This window comes from Nomascus leucogenys, chromosome 17, assembly GCF_006542625.1.
Source record: "Nomascus leucogenys isolate Asia chromosome 17, Asia_NLE_v1, whole genome shotgun sequence".
In the NCBI taxonomy this organism is placed as follows: Eukaryota; Metazoa; Chordata; class Mammalia; order Primates; family Hylobatidae; genus Nomascus; species Nomascus leucogenys.
This window is the reverse complement of record NC_044397.1, coordinates 85,982,316-85,998,957: the sequence shown is the minus strand read 5'-3', so window position 1 is coordinate 85,998,957 and position 16,642 is coordinate 85,982,316. Positions and strand designations below refer to the sequence as shown.

At 45.3% G+C, this 16,642-nt stretch overlaps 1 protein-coding gene across 2 annotated transcripts; it reads left to right on the top strand.

Annotated features, from left to right (window-relative positions):
- Positions 1-781: 781 nt before the first annotated feature.
- Positions 782-15,658, top strand: LOC100580716 (putative pregnancy-specific beta-1-glycoprotein 7). Of its 2 annotated transcripts, XM_030797132.1 has the most exons (6): positions 782-1,028; positions 2,258-2,623; positions 8,262-8,540; positions 11,264-11,563; positions 11,943-12,197; positions 15,591-15,658. In XM_030797132.1, the coding sequence occupies exons 1-6, from the start codon at positions 965-967 to the stop codon at positions 15,656-15,658; spliced, it is 1,332 nt and encodes a 443-aa protein (XP_030652992.1). In that variant the 5' UTR covers positions 782-964. The 2 variants fall into 2 exon arrangements, with proteins under 2 accessions (XP_030652992.1, XP_030652993.1); XM_030797133.1 differs by lacking the exons at positions 2,258-2,623; positions 15,591-15,658 and having other exon boundaries at positions 11,943-12,339.
- Positions 15,659-16,642: the final 984 nt, after the last annotated feature.

The window sequence follows — 16,642 nt, the reverse complement described above, 5'->3', positions numbered from 1 at the left end:
GGCTCCCCTCCTGCGTCTCAATGAGCCATGTACGCCGGGTTCCTGGGTAAATCCCCACTTCCTCCTGCACCACCACGGGGAAGGTGTGGTGACCACAGGACAATCAGCTGGGCAGAGAAGAGAGGACCTCAAAGATGGTCAGGAAGAAAGTGAGAGACCCTGAGCTCCAGCTCAGCCGCCACACCCCTGGGACCCATAGAGTGACTGAGAACTGTCCCTTTGACTATGGGACTCACAGCCCCCACTGAGCAACCAGCACAGGCCTCTCCTCCCAAGAGGCATGAGAGATTCACCCTGCACACCTCCAGGAAGGACAGTTTCCTCTGGGACACCCAGGTCCTGAATGTCCATCTTTGGAAGCTGCAGCCAAGCTAGACACGATTAGAGAAAGGAAGGGTCCCTCTCACCAGGCAACACACAGCTCACCCACAGCATAATGGGGCGTCACTGTGATAGGGACCTGGTGCAGCTCCACCCTCCTGCACTGAAGGGGAGGGCCAGATGGGGAAAAAAGAGGGCAAAGGGCGTGAATGTGCACCCCGATCCAGAGCCAAGGGGACAGCAGGTGGCTGAGGCCCAGGACTGTGCAGGGTATGTGTGTGGCTGTGTGGGTCTGTGTGTGTCTCTTCTGTGTGTTTGTGTGTGTGTGTGTCTGAACAAAGTGTGTGTTGAGGTTTGGTGAAAGAATCACTACTGAAAAAGGCAGAGGCCTCCACAATTCCCAGGGACCTGAAACACAGACAAAAGGAAAAACAGAAGGAGGGACCAGGAGGCAGGACTGAGAGAGGAGGGGACAGAGAGGTGTCCTGGGCCTGACCCCGCCCATGAGCTTGAGAAGTGCTCCTGCCCTGGGAAGAGGCTCAGCACAGAAGGAGGAAGGACAGCACAGCTGACAGCCGTGCTCAGGAAGCTTCTGGATCCTAGGCTCATCTCCACAGAGGAGAACACGCAGGCAGCAGAGACCATGGGGTCCCTCTCAGCCCCTCCATCCACACAGCACATCACCTGGAAGGGGCTCCTGCTCACAGGTGAGGAGAGAACTTCCTGGGAGAGGACAGGAGGAGGAAGCAGAGTCACTGGATGGGGTCTCCTGGAGAGGATGGGGTTCTAAAAAATAAAAGAAGCCAGCACTTTGAGAGGCTGAGGTGGGTGGATCACAAGATCAGGAGTTCAAGATCAGTCTGGCCAACACAGTGAAGGCCTGTCTCTACTAAAAATACAAAAAATTAACCAGGTATGCTGGTGTGCCCCTGTAATCCTAGCTACTCGGGAGGCTGAGGCAGGAGAATCACGTGAACCCAGGAGGCAGAAGTTGCAGAGAGCCGAGATCGCGCCACTGCACGCCAGCCTGGGCGACAGTACGAGACTCCATCTCAAAAAAAAAAGGGAAAAAAAGTAAAGAAGGCTCTGTTGGAGCCTGGATAGGGGAAAATACGCCAGAGAGGGACAGGGGTCAAAACAGGAAAGCCACATTGAGCCGGAATTGGTAAGAGGTAGGAAAATCTTAAGTGTTCTGTTTTCCTGATTAATCATCACGGGCCACCACATTTTGAAAAATGATAATAACAACTATATCAGATGACACTTCAAATAAAAATATAAGCAGGGCATGAAACACTGTCCTCAGCAAAAAACCTCAACAATTGGGGTAAAAAAAAAAAAAAAACCCAGGGCGTGGTGGGCCCTGAGAACTCTCACATCTACAGGAGTCTGCAGCCTGTTCCAGGCACTGAGATGCAACCAAGATCACAAAAGTCCCTGTCCTCATGGAGCTCACGCTGTCATGGGGAGGAAGACACAGATGCAAAGAGATCAAGAATGTGAGGTCGGGTGTTGACAAGAACTCTGGAGGGAGCAGAGCAGGGAAAGGTCAGAAAGGGAAGACCCAGGGTCTCTGAAGGAGGTGTCAGGAAAGAAGTCTAAGGATGCCCTGATGTGAGCAAGACCTGAGGGCACTGTGGAGTGGGCCATGCGGATCCCTAGGGAAGAGGATTCCAAACAGAAAAATGCCAAGGTCAGAAGTGTTGAAGGAATGGGGGTCATGCTGCTGACCTTGCCCTAGTAGGACAGTAGGACACACACGCATACAAACACAAACACACATGCCCTTATTGTGCGCATGTCTGTGTTTGTGTGTGTGTGTGTGTCCGTGTCTTCAAGGCTGAGGATTGAAGAGACCGTCTCACGACCCAGGGCCCCACCTTTTCACCCCAATACATAGGTCTCAATATTAACTGATGCTCTCTCTACCTCCTAGCATCACTTTTAAACTTCTGGAACCCGCCCACCACTGCCCAAGTCACTATTGAAGCCCAGCCACCCAAACTTTCCGAGGGGAAGGACGTTCTTCTACTTGTCCACAATTTGCCCCAGAATCTTACTGGCTACACCTGGTACAAAGGGCAAATGACGGACCTCTACCATTACATTACATCATATGTAGTAGACAATGACATAATTATATCTGGGCCTGCATACACTGGACGAGAAACAGTATATTCCAACGCATCCCTGCTGATCCAGAATGTCACGCGGGAGGACACAGGACCCTACACCTTACACATCATAAAGCGAGGTGATGAGACTAGAGGAGCAACTGGAAATTTCACCATCACCTTATACCGTGAGTGATTCCACATGATCCCTGGGTGTTGGGGGGCAGGGGTCAGTTCTACTTCACACACACAGGATTGTCAGGCCGAGACTGTGCCTGTGTCCCTCTCTGCATTACGTCCCATGCTGGGGTTTGGGCATTTAGTGCAGGACATACACAGAGGAGACAAATTTCAACAGATCAGAATTCCTTTCCCACATCCAGACCCCGCAGACACTTGCTGCAGAGGAAGGACAGTCTGATGGGGGGACTCAGCAGCAGGAGATCAGTCTCAGCCAAGCTCCTCATGCCCTCTTCATAAATTTCACCCTGAGAAAGACCCTGGAGAACTGAGTAGAGCTTGGCCTGAGGGTCCCCCTGAGATACTCTCAGAGAAGCTCAGCCCTAGAAGCCTCAACCCCAGACCCCTGTCCCTAAATCCTTACTCCAGATAAAGCTGAGGAGCCTGTGCCAGGGCTGGGTTGTGGATTCTTGGGCAGGGCTTACTGGGACCAAGGATTTACCAGCTGTCTGAGGACGGTGTCTCCTGGAGCTGCTCACCAGCCAGGGCTCAGCCCTCAGAGCCTCATCTGGGCAAGGACAGACCTTTCTTCACCTGAGACTCAGAGTGGAGAGGACAGAAAGACAATCTTTGTAGACCATCAGCCAACTGCCTTGGGAGGCTTAGGACAGTCCATAGAAAGTCTAATGTCCCCAGAAGCAGAAACAGAGAGAGAAGATGTACCTGGTAGCAGCTTGTCCACAGGGATCAGACCTAAAGGTGCTTTCTCATGGAAGCAAATTAATACTAAATGCTGTTTGTGTGAACACCTCTACTGTGCCAAGCATTAGGTCAGGTGACTGTGAATAATTTAAAATTTATTCACAGATAGCATGAAAAGCCACAGTCCACTTGCCATTTAGCTTATTTGATTGAGAGAAAACTGAGGCACAGGAAGGCACATTCACTCAGCCAGAGTCACACAAACACAAAGGGGAGATCAGGGTCACATGAGGTCTGTCTGCAGCCACAGGCCCATCCTCTCCTCCACCAGAAGTGAGGGCTTAGTGGGTTACAAAGACCCCGTAGTCATTTATTGGGCCAAATCCTCTCTTCTTAGGCATCCAAACCTCAGAGGAGTGAGAGAAAATGGTCAGCTATTAGTCTGTACCCCAGAACTAAATCACCTGCCTCAACCGTCAGAGTCAGTGCAAAAAAACTGTCCAGGCCTCCCCCTCAGATCTTCACCCCCATCACTGAACCTGAAATCCTGTGTTTCCCAAAGTGTCCATGTCACTGTTATGAGAGGATCAAGGAGAGGACCTTGTTTTCTTTCCGCACTCACACCCTACACTAGCACAGGCCCAGCGAGAGAGACACACTCAGGAGCTCTCACATAACAAATGAAGGAGTCGAATAAAGAAATGAATGATCCAAAACCTCTTTAGAGACTGGATCTTGGACGCAGAATCCTAGGAGATTCTAGCCACACCTGTCCCTTGTCCTTCAGAGGCTGACACCCATGTTTTATCCCCCCACTACCTCTTGCCCCTAAAGCCACCCCACCTCGTGTAACTCTGAAGCTCTTTGGCCACCGGAGGGTTCTCAGGGCTCCTTGGTCCTGGACTGTGGAACTCGGGGCACCTGGTCCCTGGGGTCTCTGAAGTCAGTGTAGCCCTCACTGCTCACTGCCATGGTGTCTCTGCCTCTCTCTGCTTCTCCGTGTCCCTCATCTTCCTCCCACTTCATTCTGACTGGCAAGCCCTGTCCTGCACAGCTTCTTCCTCCACCCCTAGGCCTTCCGCAGACACTCCCTCTAACTAGGCTGGCTGTTCTGTTCCCTTCCCGCTAACACTGTGGCCTGCCCACCTCCCAGAAAATAGGAAAGGTGCAGAAATCACTGGAGTTGCCACTCCTGCCAGGCTTCATCTCGAGCCAATGTCCCCAGGTCACTAAGAGAATGAGTTTCCACTGTATTCCCATCCAGGGCTCTTTCCCTTTGTGATGCTGACCTGTGGACAAGACCATGGGACAGGGATAGGCAGTTCCTCCATCCACTCTTAGAATTGCCGACAAGTTCTTCTGGCCTCCTGCACAAAAAAGAAAAAAAAATTTTATTGAAATGGTGATTTGTAGTAAGGAAAGAGTTTAACGACTCCAAGACTGCCAAACAGGAGGACGGTGGTTTATTATTACACAAATCAGCCTCCCCGGTGGATCGCAGGTTAGAGATTTTCAAGGATAGTTTCAGGGTCACAGGACTAAAAAATGAGTACTGCTGATTGTTTGATGATGGAACCATGCGGGCGGAGGGAAATGATCTGTTTGTGCTTGAATCCGCCTCTAGGTAGGGACCACATGACTGGCTGAGCCATTAGTCATAGGTATGGATGAGGTCAGCCGGTTGCCAGAATGCAAAAGAATGAGAAACATCTCAAAAGACCAATCTCACGTTCTACAATAGTGATGTTATCTACAGGAGCAATTAGTTACAAATTTTGTAAACTCTGGCCAAATGACATTTGAGCAGTCAGGGATTATAGAAACTGTGCCTACATTTTAGCAGAATTCAGTTCCCTCCTATCATCTTAATCTCATGGTCTTTCACTAGTTTTACAAAGGCAGTCCCTGGGCAAAGTAAGGGTGTTAGTTTTATGGAGGAACTATACTCATTCTTGCTTCAAAGTTAAACCATAAACTAAATTCCTCCCAAGGTTAGCCTGGCCTATGCCCAGGAATGAGTGAGGACAGCCAGCCTGAGACTAGATGCCAGATGGAGTCAGCCATGATAGTTTGCTGTCACTGTTGTAATCTTTGCACTGACTCACCAAGGTGTCAGAGGCTGGACAGGCCTGCAGTCCCTAAAGCCCATGGGCTCATTTCACCCGTTTCACTCGTGACTCCATCTTCAACATGCTATGGAGCTCACATTCTCTGGTCACTTCCTAGAGACTTCTGGCTTCCTGTCAGGCATATAACAAGCTCGAAATTTTTCACTCGGTTCTAACACTAAGTAAAAAGCTGAACAAACTCAAAAGTCAACAACTCGCTAAAATCCCTCAGAGATGGCTGGGCACAGTGGCTCACCCCTATAATCCCAGCACATTCAGAGGCTGAGGCGGGCACAAGGTCAGGAGACAGAGACCATCCTGGCTAACATGGTGAAACCCCATCTCTACTAAAAATACAGAAAATTAGCCAGGTGTGGTGGCGGGTGCCTGTAATCCCAGCTACTTGGGAGGCCGAGGCAGGAGAATGGCGTGAACCCGGGAGGCGGAGCTTGCAGTGAGCTGAGATCATGCCACTGCACTCCAGCCTGGGCGACAGAGCGAGACTCTGTCTCAGAAAAAAAAAATTGCTGTTAGAGAAATGAAGAATGCATTTGATGCTTACTGGTAGACTACACACAGCTGAGGAAAGAATCCCTAGCTTGAGGATGTGTCAATAGAAACTTCCAAAACTGAAACAAGAAATTTCAAAAAGAGTGGGGAAAAAAAAGTGGAACAACGTATTCAACATCATATTTAATATTTTGTTTTGACAATAGCAATTTTTAAATTTTGTAGTTGTGGGACAACTACAAAGGCTGTAACATACACGTAATGGGAATACTGGTGGTTTTGGGGGCCAGTTGGAGGTGGCCAGGTGGGCGCTATCTGATGGTTTTACTGCCTGTGCCACATACAACTGTTTCCTCATGCTGATGTCGTTTTCATAACTTGGAGTTCGTGTGGGGAGACACACGAGCCATTGGCATCTCACTTAGACTCTTCCTAATTCACACAAACTTAAACTCTAGGGGTGTATCCTGAGCTTAAGAGAAAATGAAGAAAGCATTTCACATACCTGTTTTGGGGTCCTCCCCATTTTTCCTAACTCTGCACAGAAATTAGAAGCAGGGAGTTCTTTCTATATTTACTAACATAACACACATCGCTTCTTTTAATTTGGCATCATTCCTCCCTTTATGTAATTGACGCACTGAGCAGTTCTGTCCTTTTAGTGGGACTCTCTCTACCTAAGGAGTTGCTAATTTCAAATCACCTTTGGCATCTTTCTTTGAGCATCATGTGATCCTGCTGGAATTCATGGCACACCTCAACCTTATTTTGGTCTCAAGAGAAATACTACTACCAGCAATTGATCTTAGATATTTGGACCATCAGTAAAAATTTCCACTTGTGAAAACATTTTAATGTTTCCTCTAAATTTTTTTTTGTTGTTACTAGACTCAGAACATAACATGAGGTCTAAACACCGGACAATTTTTTATGGGAAAATTCCAATATTACAAGTTGAGCATCCCAAATCCAGAAATCCAAAATCTGAAATGCTCCAAAACCCAACATTTCTGACCACTGATGTGATGCTAAAAAGAAGTGCTCACTGGTGCATTTTGGATTTTTAATTTTTCAGATTTGGGATTATACACCAGTACATATACTGCAAATATTCAAAAAAAAAACAGTAGAAATCCAAAACACTTGGTTTGAATCTTTCTGAATAAGGAGCACCTTATCTGTATGAACTATAGGCATGAGGCTGTACAGGAAATCTCTAGAACCTCCTCATCCTGCATAACTGAAACCGCACACCCACGGAACAATGCCCTATTCCCCTGATCCCAGCTCCTGGAGACTTCTATTCTACTCTCTGATTCACTCTGGAATCCACTGATATGAGGTACATAGAGGAGTCAAACTCAGAATCAGAGAGTAGAATGTCTGATGAGAGAAAGTACCTGCAAGACTTCTTCCCAAATATTGGTCTAATACCCACCAAACACATATGGTCCATGAGGGCCAGACTTCCATCATCAGTTCACGTTCGCCCTTTCCACCACTCAGTTCTGCATTTGCAAACATCCTCATGTATTTCTAGAAAGATCCACATGGTCCTCACCTGCCCTCTACAGGAGGAAGGGAGCATCATGGACCCAGAACTGGGAACATGGTCTTGGTCCAAAGCTATCAGCTCTTGTCTGTTCCCTTCACTCTTTGTAAGGCATTCCTTGGACTCTCCTCTATCTTTAGAGGTCACTGGCTCAAGTAAGTCACTATGAGACACCTGGGAAAACTGCCTCACCTTGTGGCTCCACTGCCTGATGACTGAACTGACCTCCAGGCATGACTCTGGTCTCCCTTGTGTTATTTCTGCTGAAGTACCCAGTCCCAGGCCAGGCTTTCCAGTACCTGAAGGGTTTAAGGACAATGGGAAGTTCCATCATCCATCTCTAGGATGTCCTTGGAAAGGGAAGCTGCAGAGAAAACATACCTCGGGGGGCAAAGTAAGGAAGGAAGTAGGAAGATTCCAGAACTGCATGCTCCAAGTGAGGATCACAAGGTGGGCCAGGCAGGCAGTTGGAGACGGAGGGACTCACAGAGGCACCAGGGGCTGTGACTGCTGGTCCTTTGTCTTTCCATGACCCAATGCTGCTGCTCAATTCACACTTAAGAAAGTCTATACTTCTGCCCCATAAAGCAGGCAGCCTCACGATCTCTGAGTCCTCAGATTGTCATGCATCTGTCTTGTAAAACACACACCTGCCATGGGCTTTTAAGGACTTGGGTGGGCTGAGAGGTGGGAAATGCCAACTCTGATTAAAAAATGCCTTTGGAGGAAGCAAAGGTGCCACACAGGGCAATCTTCTCTCTGTTTTCTGCACAGTGGAGACTCCCAAGCCCTCCATATCTAGCAGCAACTTAAACCCCAGCGAGGCCACAGAGACTGTCAGATTAACCTGTGATCCTGAGACTCCGGACGCAAGCTACCTGTGGTGGATGAATGGTCAGAGCCTCCCTATGACTTACAGGTTGCAGCTGTCCAGAAGTAACAGGACCCTCATTATATTTGGTGTCACAAGGGATATGGCAGGACCCTATGAATGTGAAATACGGAACCCAGTGAGCGCCAGCCGCAGTGACCCAGTCACCCTGAATGTCCTCTGTGAGTATCTTCTGTTCCTCTGGGAGCCAGGCTGCCATCCCAAATACACATGGTCAGAGGCCAGGCCTCTCAGTCCCTCTCAGGTCCAAGTACAGAGACCTTTACCCCTGGACATCAAAGCTGGCCATGACTTTCTGCCCCAGGCAAACCAGAGTAGGCCTAGGCTTGATCAACAATAGGAGAAAAGAGGCTGCTCCTGTCATGGAGACTCAGGCTCCACAGCTTGTGATGGGAGAAACAGGTGAATGTCTCAGGCTCCAGATCAGTGAACACAGCGGCGATTTGGCTGGGACTTCAGTGCTGCGACTTGGCTCACAGGGTCACTGTGGCCCTTCCACAGACCAGGATTTTCCCTTCCCTCTGACAATATCACCTCTGACTTTATTCTCTTTGCTCCAGATGGTCTGGATGCCCCCACCATTTCTTCCTCATACACCTATTACCATACAGGGGAAGTCCCCAAGCTTTCCTGCCGCACAGACTCTCACCCACTGGCAGAGCATTCTTGGCTGATTGATGGGAAGTTCCAGCAATCAGCACAAGTGTTCTTTATCCCCCAAATCACTAAAACATACAGAGGGGTCTATGTCTGTTTCATCCATAACTCAGCCACTGGTAGAACAAATCTCATAATCAACAGGATCTTAGTCCCTGGTAAGTGGATCCCTGGAGCATTGGCAGTATGTTTTCCAGTGCAGTCTATATAACTATCAGGGAAAAGCCACCTGCTCTCTACAAAGGGAGAAGGAAAATCAAAAACCCAGGACAGGGAATATGTTTCTGCTCCAAAACCACCAGCTTTTGCCTGTCCCCTTCACTCTTTCTAGATCATTCTTTAGACTATACACTAACAGTGAACAATCTGAAAGGAAATTAAGGAAAGAATTTCAATTCACATTAACATCAAAAGGAATAAAATATTTTGGAATAAGTTTAACCAAAAAGGTCAAATGATTATCCCTGAAAACTACAAAACATTGCTGAAAGAAATTAAAGACGATATCAATATATGGAAAGACATTTCATTTTCATGGATTGGAAGAGTCAATATTGTGAGAAAGACAATAATACCCAAAGTGAGTTGCAAATTCAGTGCAACTCCTGCCAGAATCCCAGTAACTTTTTTTGCAGAATTAGAAAACTCTGTCCAAATCTGACCTGACAGGCTCTTATTAATGACTGCCACAAGAGAAACACTGAGAAAAAGATGCAACTACGAAAAGGCGGAAAGTTCTGTTGACATAGAAAATAGCAATCAGCCTTTCTCACATCCCAAAGCCTTCAAAAATATACGAGTGCAGCATGACCAGTACGGAATTGACCGAAAACTAATCACCAAGCTAGAAACGTGGTGAAAGAAAAAAAAGAGCAAGAATATATTTGGCTTATCACCTCCCACTATTGCCTGCTAATCTGATGCTGAAAAGAAACGCTCACTGAAGCATTCTAGATTTTGAATCTTTCAGATTTGGGATGCTAAACCAGTAAGTATATGACAAATATTTCAGAATCAAAAAATGTCAGAAATCCAAAACACTTTTTGTCCTAAGTCTTATGCAGAAGAAATACTCAATCTGTGTGAACTATAGGCATCAAGCTGTACAGCAGATCTCTAGAACCTCCCAACCTTGCATAACTGAAACTGCACAGCCATGAACAACTTCTGATTCTCCCCACTCCCAGCTCCTGGCAACCAGCAGTCTCTTCTCATATTCACTATGGAATCCACTTACATGACGTCCCTAGGGTAGTCGAACCCATGGAATCAGAGAGTAGAATGTCCAATGAAAGAAAATATTTGCAAAACTTCTCTCCAAGTTTGTCTCATATCCATCAAACACACACGGCCCATGAGGACCAGATTTCCAGCAGTTCATTCCCACCCTGTCCACCAGTCAGTCCTGCATTTGCAAATGTCCACATGTATTTCTGGAAAGATCCACATGGTCCTCACCTGCCCTCTGCAGAACGACGGGAAACTTAAAGAACCCAGGACAGGGAACATGGTTCTGCTCCAAAGCCACCAGCTCTTGCCTGTCCCCTTCACTCTTTCTAGATCATTCCTTGCACTCTGCTCTATCTTTAGAGTCACTGGTTCAAGTAACTCATCATGAAACACCTGCAAAAAACTGCCCCACATTGTGCCTCCACTGCCTGATGACTGAACTGACCTCCAGGCTTGACTCTGGTCTCCCCTGTGTTATTTCTGCTGAAACATCCAGTCCCAGGCCAGGCTGCTCAGTATCTTCAGGGTTTCAGGACAATGGGAAGTCCCATTATTACTCATCTCTAAAATGTCCTTGGAAATGGAAGCTGCAGAGAAATCACATCTAGGGGGAAAAAGTAGGATGGAATTTGGAAGGGGCCCAGAAGTTGCACATTCCAGGTAAGGAACCCAAGGTGAGCCAGCCAGTCAACTGATGAAGGAGGGACTGGGAGGGGTACCAGGGGCTGTGACTCCCACTGACGTGTCTTTCCATGACCCAACACTGCTTCTCAACTGACACTTGAGAAAGTCTGTGCTTCCCTAAGACAGAGCAGGCTACCTCACAGTCTTTGAGCCCTTAGATAATCATGGATCTGTCTTGTGACACACGCACCAGCTATTGGCTTTCAAGGACTTGGGTGGGCTGAGAGGTGGGAGATGCCACTCTGATTGAAGGATGCCTGTGGAGGAATCAAAGGTGCCACACAGGACAATCTTCTCTCTGTCATCCACACAGCGAAGCCACCCAAGCCCTACATCACCATCAACAACTTAAACCCCAGGGAGAATAAGGATGTCTTAGCCTTCACCTGTGAACCTCAGAGTGAGAACTACACCTACAGGTGGTGGCTAAGTGGTCAAAGCCTCCCGGTCAGTCCCAGGGTAAAGCGACCCATTGAAAACAGCATCCTCATTCTACCCAGTGTCACGAGAAATGAAACAGGACCCTATCGATGTGAAATACGGGACCGATATGGTGGCTTCCGCAGTGACCCAATCACCGTGAATGTCCTCTGGGAGTATCTTTTGTTCCTCTGTGGGCCAGGACACAAGCTTAAATCCAAACGACCAGAAGCCAGGCCTCTCAGTCTCCCACCGGTCCAAGTATAGACAATTTTGCTTCTGGACATCCGAGCTGGCCATGACTCCCTGCCCTGGGAAAACCTGGGTAGTCACAGCCTTAACCAAGAATATAAGGGGAGGGGACGCTCTTGTCATGGGAGACTTGGGACCCACAGCTTGTGATGGGAGAAACAGGTGAATACCTCAGGCTTCAGCTCAGTGAACATAGAAGGGGTTTGGCTGGGACTTGAGGGTGTGTCTTGGCTCAGAGGGTCACTGTGTCCCTTTAAGAGACCAGGAACATCCCCTTCCCTCGGATGACATCACCTGTGGCTTTATTCTCTTTGCTCCAGATGGTCCAGACATCCCCAGCATTCATCCTTCACTCGCCCATTACCATATAGGAGAACACCTCTACTTGTCCTGCTTTGCGGACTCTAACCCACCGGCGGAGTATTCTTGGACAATTAATGGGAAGTTTCAGCAATCAGGACAGAATCTCTTTATCAGCAAAGTTACTATAAAGCATAGCGGGCTCTATGTTTGCTCTGTTCGTAACTCAGCCACTGGCGGGAGAAACTCCATATCCATGAGAGTCAAAGTCACTGGTAAGTGGATCCCAGCATCCTTGGCAATAGGGTTTTAGGTGGAGTCTATCTGGCTTTCAGAGAAGAGTCAGGAAAACATTTTTATTCCCAGCCTGTGTCCCATGGGCACAAGCAAATCCGAAATTCTCCTCCTGAACCCTCCCAATTTGTCTCTACAGACTCTTCTCCTTGTTTTTCTGTTTTCTCATGGCTGACCTTGTGTCTGGCCTGAGAAAGGTAGGGAGGGGGCTTTATCAGCCCTGAGCCCTATGTGGTAGAAGAGGCTTCACAGAGGGACAAGAAGGAGAGTCCTCAAGATCAAGTTGCTTCTCGCTGTCACCAACACATCCCCTTCTGCCACGTCTTTGTTAGCTTGTACCTATTCCATGAGCTACAAGGAACATCTGAAGCATTGAAACAAGCTCACGCTTTTCCCACAAATGAGAGGAGGAAGCCCCTTGGGTGAGGAACGAGCAGCTCAGACTCTGCTTCCTGCTCTGCTCCGGGCTCCTCTGGTGACTGGCCATGCCTGACTCCACCTGGGGAGGGACCAGCATGTGTGCAGAAAGAGCCCTGGTGGCCTGTCCTGAATTTGGCTAAATTGAGCTGCCAGTTGAAGACAAGCCTCCCCCGGCCAGGCTGTAGGGAAATAAGAAGAGAGGGAGCCTCAGGGCAGACTCCTGAGCTGCATCCTGGCTCTGAAGTCACCGGCTGTATGAGGCTGTGGGCACAGCACGTGGGACACAGTACGGAGGACAGTGAATGATGCAGAGCTAGAGAAATAGGGAGATTCACCCCTGGTGCTCTGCATGGCAGGAAAGGGGCAGTGCCAAAAAGTGTGTAATTATAGAGAGGGTAAGACTACCAGACACTTTATATATATCTAATATAAGGCTAACCATTAACTATTTCTAAGTGTGCAATTTAGTGTTGTGTAACCATCACACTATCCATTTCCAGAACTTTTTCCTCTTACCATATTAAACCTCTGTACCCAATAAACAGTATCTCTCACTCCTTCTCCACCTAACCCTTAGCACCCACCATTCTACTTTCTGTCTCTATGTAGCTGACTATTCTAACTATCGTTTATAAATGGAATTTTATAATAATTATCCTTTTGTGTCTGGCTAATTTCAGTTAGCATAATATCTTCAAGGTTCATCCATTTTGAAGGATGTGTTGGAATTTTATTCCTTGTTAAGGTTGAATAACATTTCAATGTATAGATACACCTCATTTGCCCACCCACATATCTTTCAATGGACTTTTCAGTTGTTTCCATTTTTTGGCTATTGTGAGTAATGCTTCTCTGAACATCAGCGTACAAATATTTGATCAAATTTCTTTCAATTCTATGGGGAGTATGTCCAGAAGTGGAATTGCTGGATCAAATGATAATTTATTGTTTAATTTTTTGACAAACAGAGACACCACTTTTTCCAGTGGCTATAACATTTCCCATTCCCATCAGCAATGCACTAGAGCTCCAATTTTTCCATCTACTTGAAAACACCTGTTGTTTTGTGTTGCTGTCGTTGTTGTTTATCAAAGCCATCCTAAAGTGTGTGAGGTGGTATAACACTGTGGTTTTGATTTGCATATCTCTTAGTATTCATGATCCCAAGGAACTTTGCCTGGGCTTATTGGATAGTTTGTATATCTTCCTTGGAGAAAACTCTATTTTAATCCTTTGTTCATTTTTTAATTGGGTTTTTGGAGGTTTGCTGTTGTTGACTTGTAGACTTTCATGTATTGTGGAAATTAATTTCTTATCACACATATAATTTGCAAATATTTTTATCATTGCATGGGTTGCCTTTTTACTTTCTTGATAATGTTCTTCGATATAGAAAAGGTTTTGATTTTTGTGAAGTCCAATTTATCCATTTTGTTGTTACAACCAAGAAATCATTGTGAAATCCAGTATCATGAAGCTTTTCTTCTAAGAGTTGTATGGTTTTTGCTCTTACATTTAGATCTTTGATCTATTGTGGGTTAATTTTTTACATGGTGTTAGGTAAAGGTTCCACTCTTCTTGCCCTTGGATATCCAGCTTTCCCAATATGATTTGGTGATAACACTGTCCCTTCCCCATTGAATGATCTTGGCACACTCGATGAAAATCATTTGGCCATATATGCAAGCATTTCTTTCTGGGCTATTATATTTCATTAATTTCTATGTCCTCCTTTATGCCAGTACCACACTCTATTGATTACTGGGGCTTTGTAGCAAATGCTGAAATCAGGAAGTGTGAGTCCTCCAGCTTCATTCTTCCTCTTCAAAGCTGTGTGTCTATTTAGAGTCATGAGATTCAATATAAATTTTAGGACAGATTTTTCTTTTTCTGCAAAAATGTCACTGAGATTCTGATAGGAATTGTATTGAATCTGCAGCTCACTTTGGGTAGCACTGTCCTCCTAACAATATTGAGTCTTCCAATTCATGAAAACAAAATGTCTTTCAATTTATTGATGTCGTCTTTCATTTCTTTCAGCAATATTTTGTAGATTCCAGGTATAATCATTTCACCTCTTTGGTTAAACTTATTCCTAAATATTTTATTCTTTTTGATGTTAATGTAAATTGAAATTTTTTTTCTTAATTTCCCTTCAGGATGTTCATGGTTAGTGTATTGAAATACAACTGATGTTTGAATGTTGATTATGTATTGTGTAACATTACTGAATTTATTTATTAATTCTAATAGGTTTGTTCCATCTTTAGGATTTTCTACATATAAGTTCAAGTTATCTGTCAACAGAAATAATTTTACTTCTTCCTTCCAATTTGAATGTCTTTTTTTAAATTTTTGCCTAATTTTTCTGACTAGACCTTTCAATACTATGTTCAATAAAATTGTCAAAAGCAGGCATCCTTGTCTTGTTCCTGCTCATACAGGGAAAGCTTTCAGTCTTTCTCCGTTGAGTATGATGTTAGCATTGGGTTTTTCTCATATTGCCTTTATATTGAGTTGGTTTCCTCCATTCTTAGAATGTTTTTATTATGAAAAAATATTGAATTTCATTTCATCAAATGCTTTTATTGATTCAATCTTATTACTGATTATAGTTCTATTCATATTTTGTTTGTTTCTAAGAGTTTGTCTACTTCATCTACTTTATCCAATTTATTGGCATAAAATTATAGTACTTTCATAATCATTATTTTATTAGAAATGGTAGTAATTTCTCCATTTCTCTTTTTTTTTTTTTTTTTTTTTTTTGAAGAGAGAGAGACAGGCTCTCACTCTGTAGGCCAGCCCAGGATGGAATTCAGTGGTGTGATTATGGCTCACTGCAGCTTCAACTTCCTGGGCTCAGGCAATTCTCCTTCTTCAACCTCCCAAGATGCTAGAACAACAGGTGCCTGCCACCATGCCCAGCTAATTCGTTTTTTATTTTTTTGTAGAGACAGGGTCTCCCCAAGTTACCTATGCTGCTCCAAACACCTGGTCTCAAGAAATCCTTCTGCTGTGACCCCCAAAGTGCTAGGATTAAAACATGACCCACCATGCTCAGAGTCCATTTTCATTTCTGATTTTAGTAATTTTAAACTTTTCTCTTTTTTTCTTAGTCAATCTGGATAATGGTTGTCAATTTTGTTGATTTTATTTTGAAGAATCAAACTTCTGGTTTCATTAATTTCCTCTATTCTTTTTCCATTCTCTATTTTATGTATATCCACTCTAATCCTTATTATTTCCCTCATTCACTGTGCTTGGGATTAGTTTCTTCTTCTTTCATATCCTGAAATATTAAAGTAGGTTCTTGACCTGAGATCTTTCTTCTTTTTTAATGTAAGAGTTTACAGTTATACATTTCTTGCACAAGACTCAGCTTCTCTGAAACTCTGATTCCTCACCTGAAAATTGCAATGAGAGTGCTTTCTTCATACCATTGTTTTAAAGGTTTAATGCGTCAATGAAACAAGATGCCACACACAGAGGATCCAATGTCAGCTGCTATATTACTACCATCATCATTAGCCTTGAGGTCAAATAGTCCTAGAATCAAATCTCAGATCCACCTGCCACTAGCCATATGACACCAGGAAAGTTTTTACACCACTCTAAGCTTCTGTCTTTTCATCGGCAAAATGGAAATAATGTCTACCTGACAGGGTTATTGTGTGGATTAAATGAGATACAGGTAAAGTATTTAGCAAATGGCCTGGCACATAGGAAGTGCCCCTCAACTGTACCTACCTTTTTCCGTATGTATATGGAAAAAGAGGTAACACAGAAAACACTAGGACATGGTTACTGACTGCTTGTGGGAGAGAAAGATAAAAAGCTAAGTGCAAAGAATCAAGCCTGGTATGTTAGTTTTTACCAACTGGGATGCACCCAAGATGGGATTAGACATACAAGATAATTGATCAGGGAAGACACCTGTGAGGGAATGTGGGGCAGGCATGAAGGTAGTATAGGAGAACCCACAGACCACTATGCAGAGCTGAAT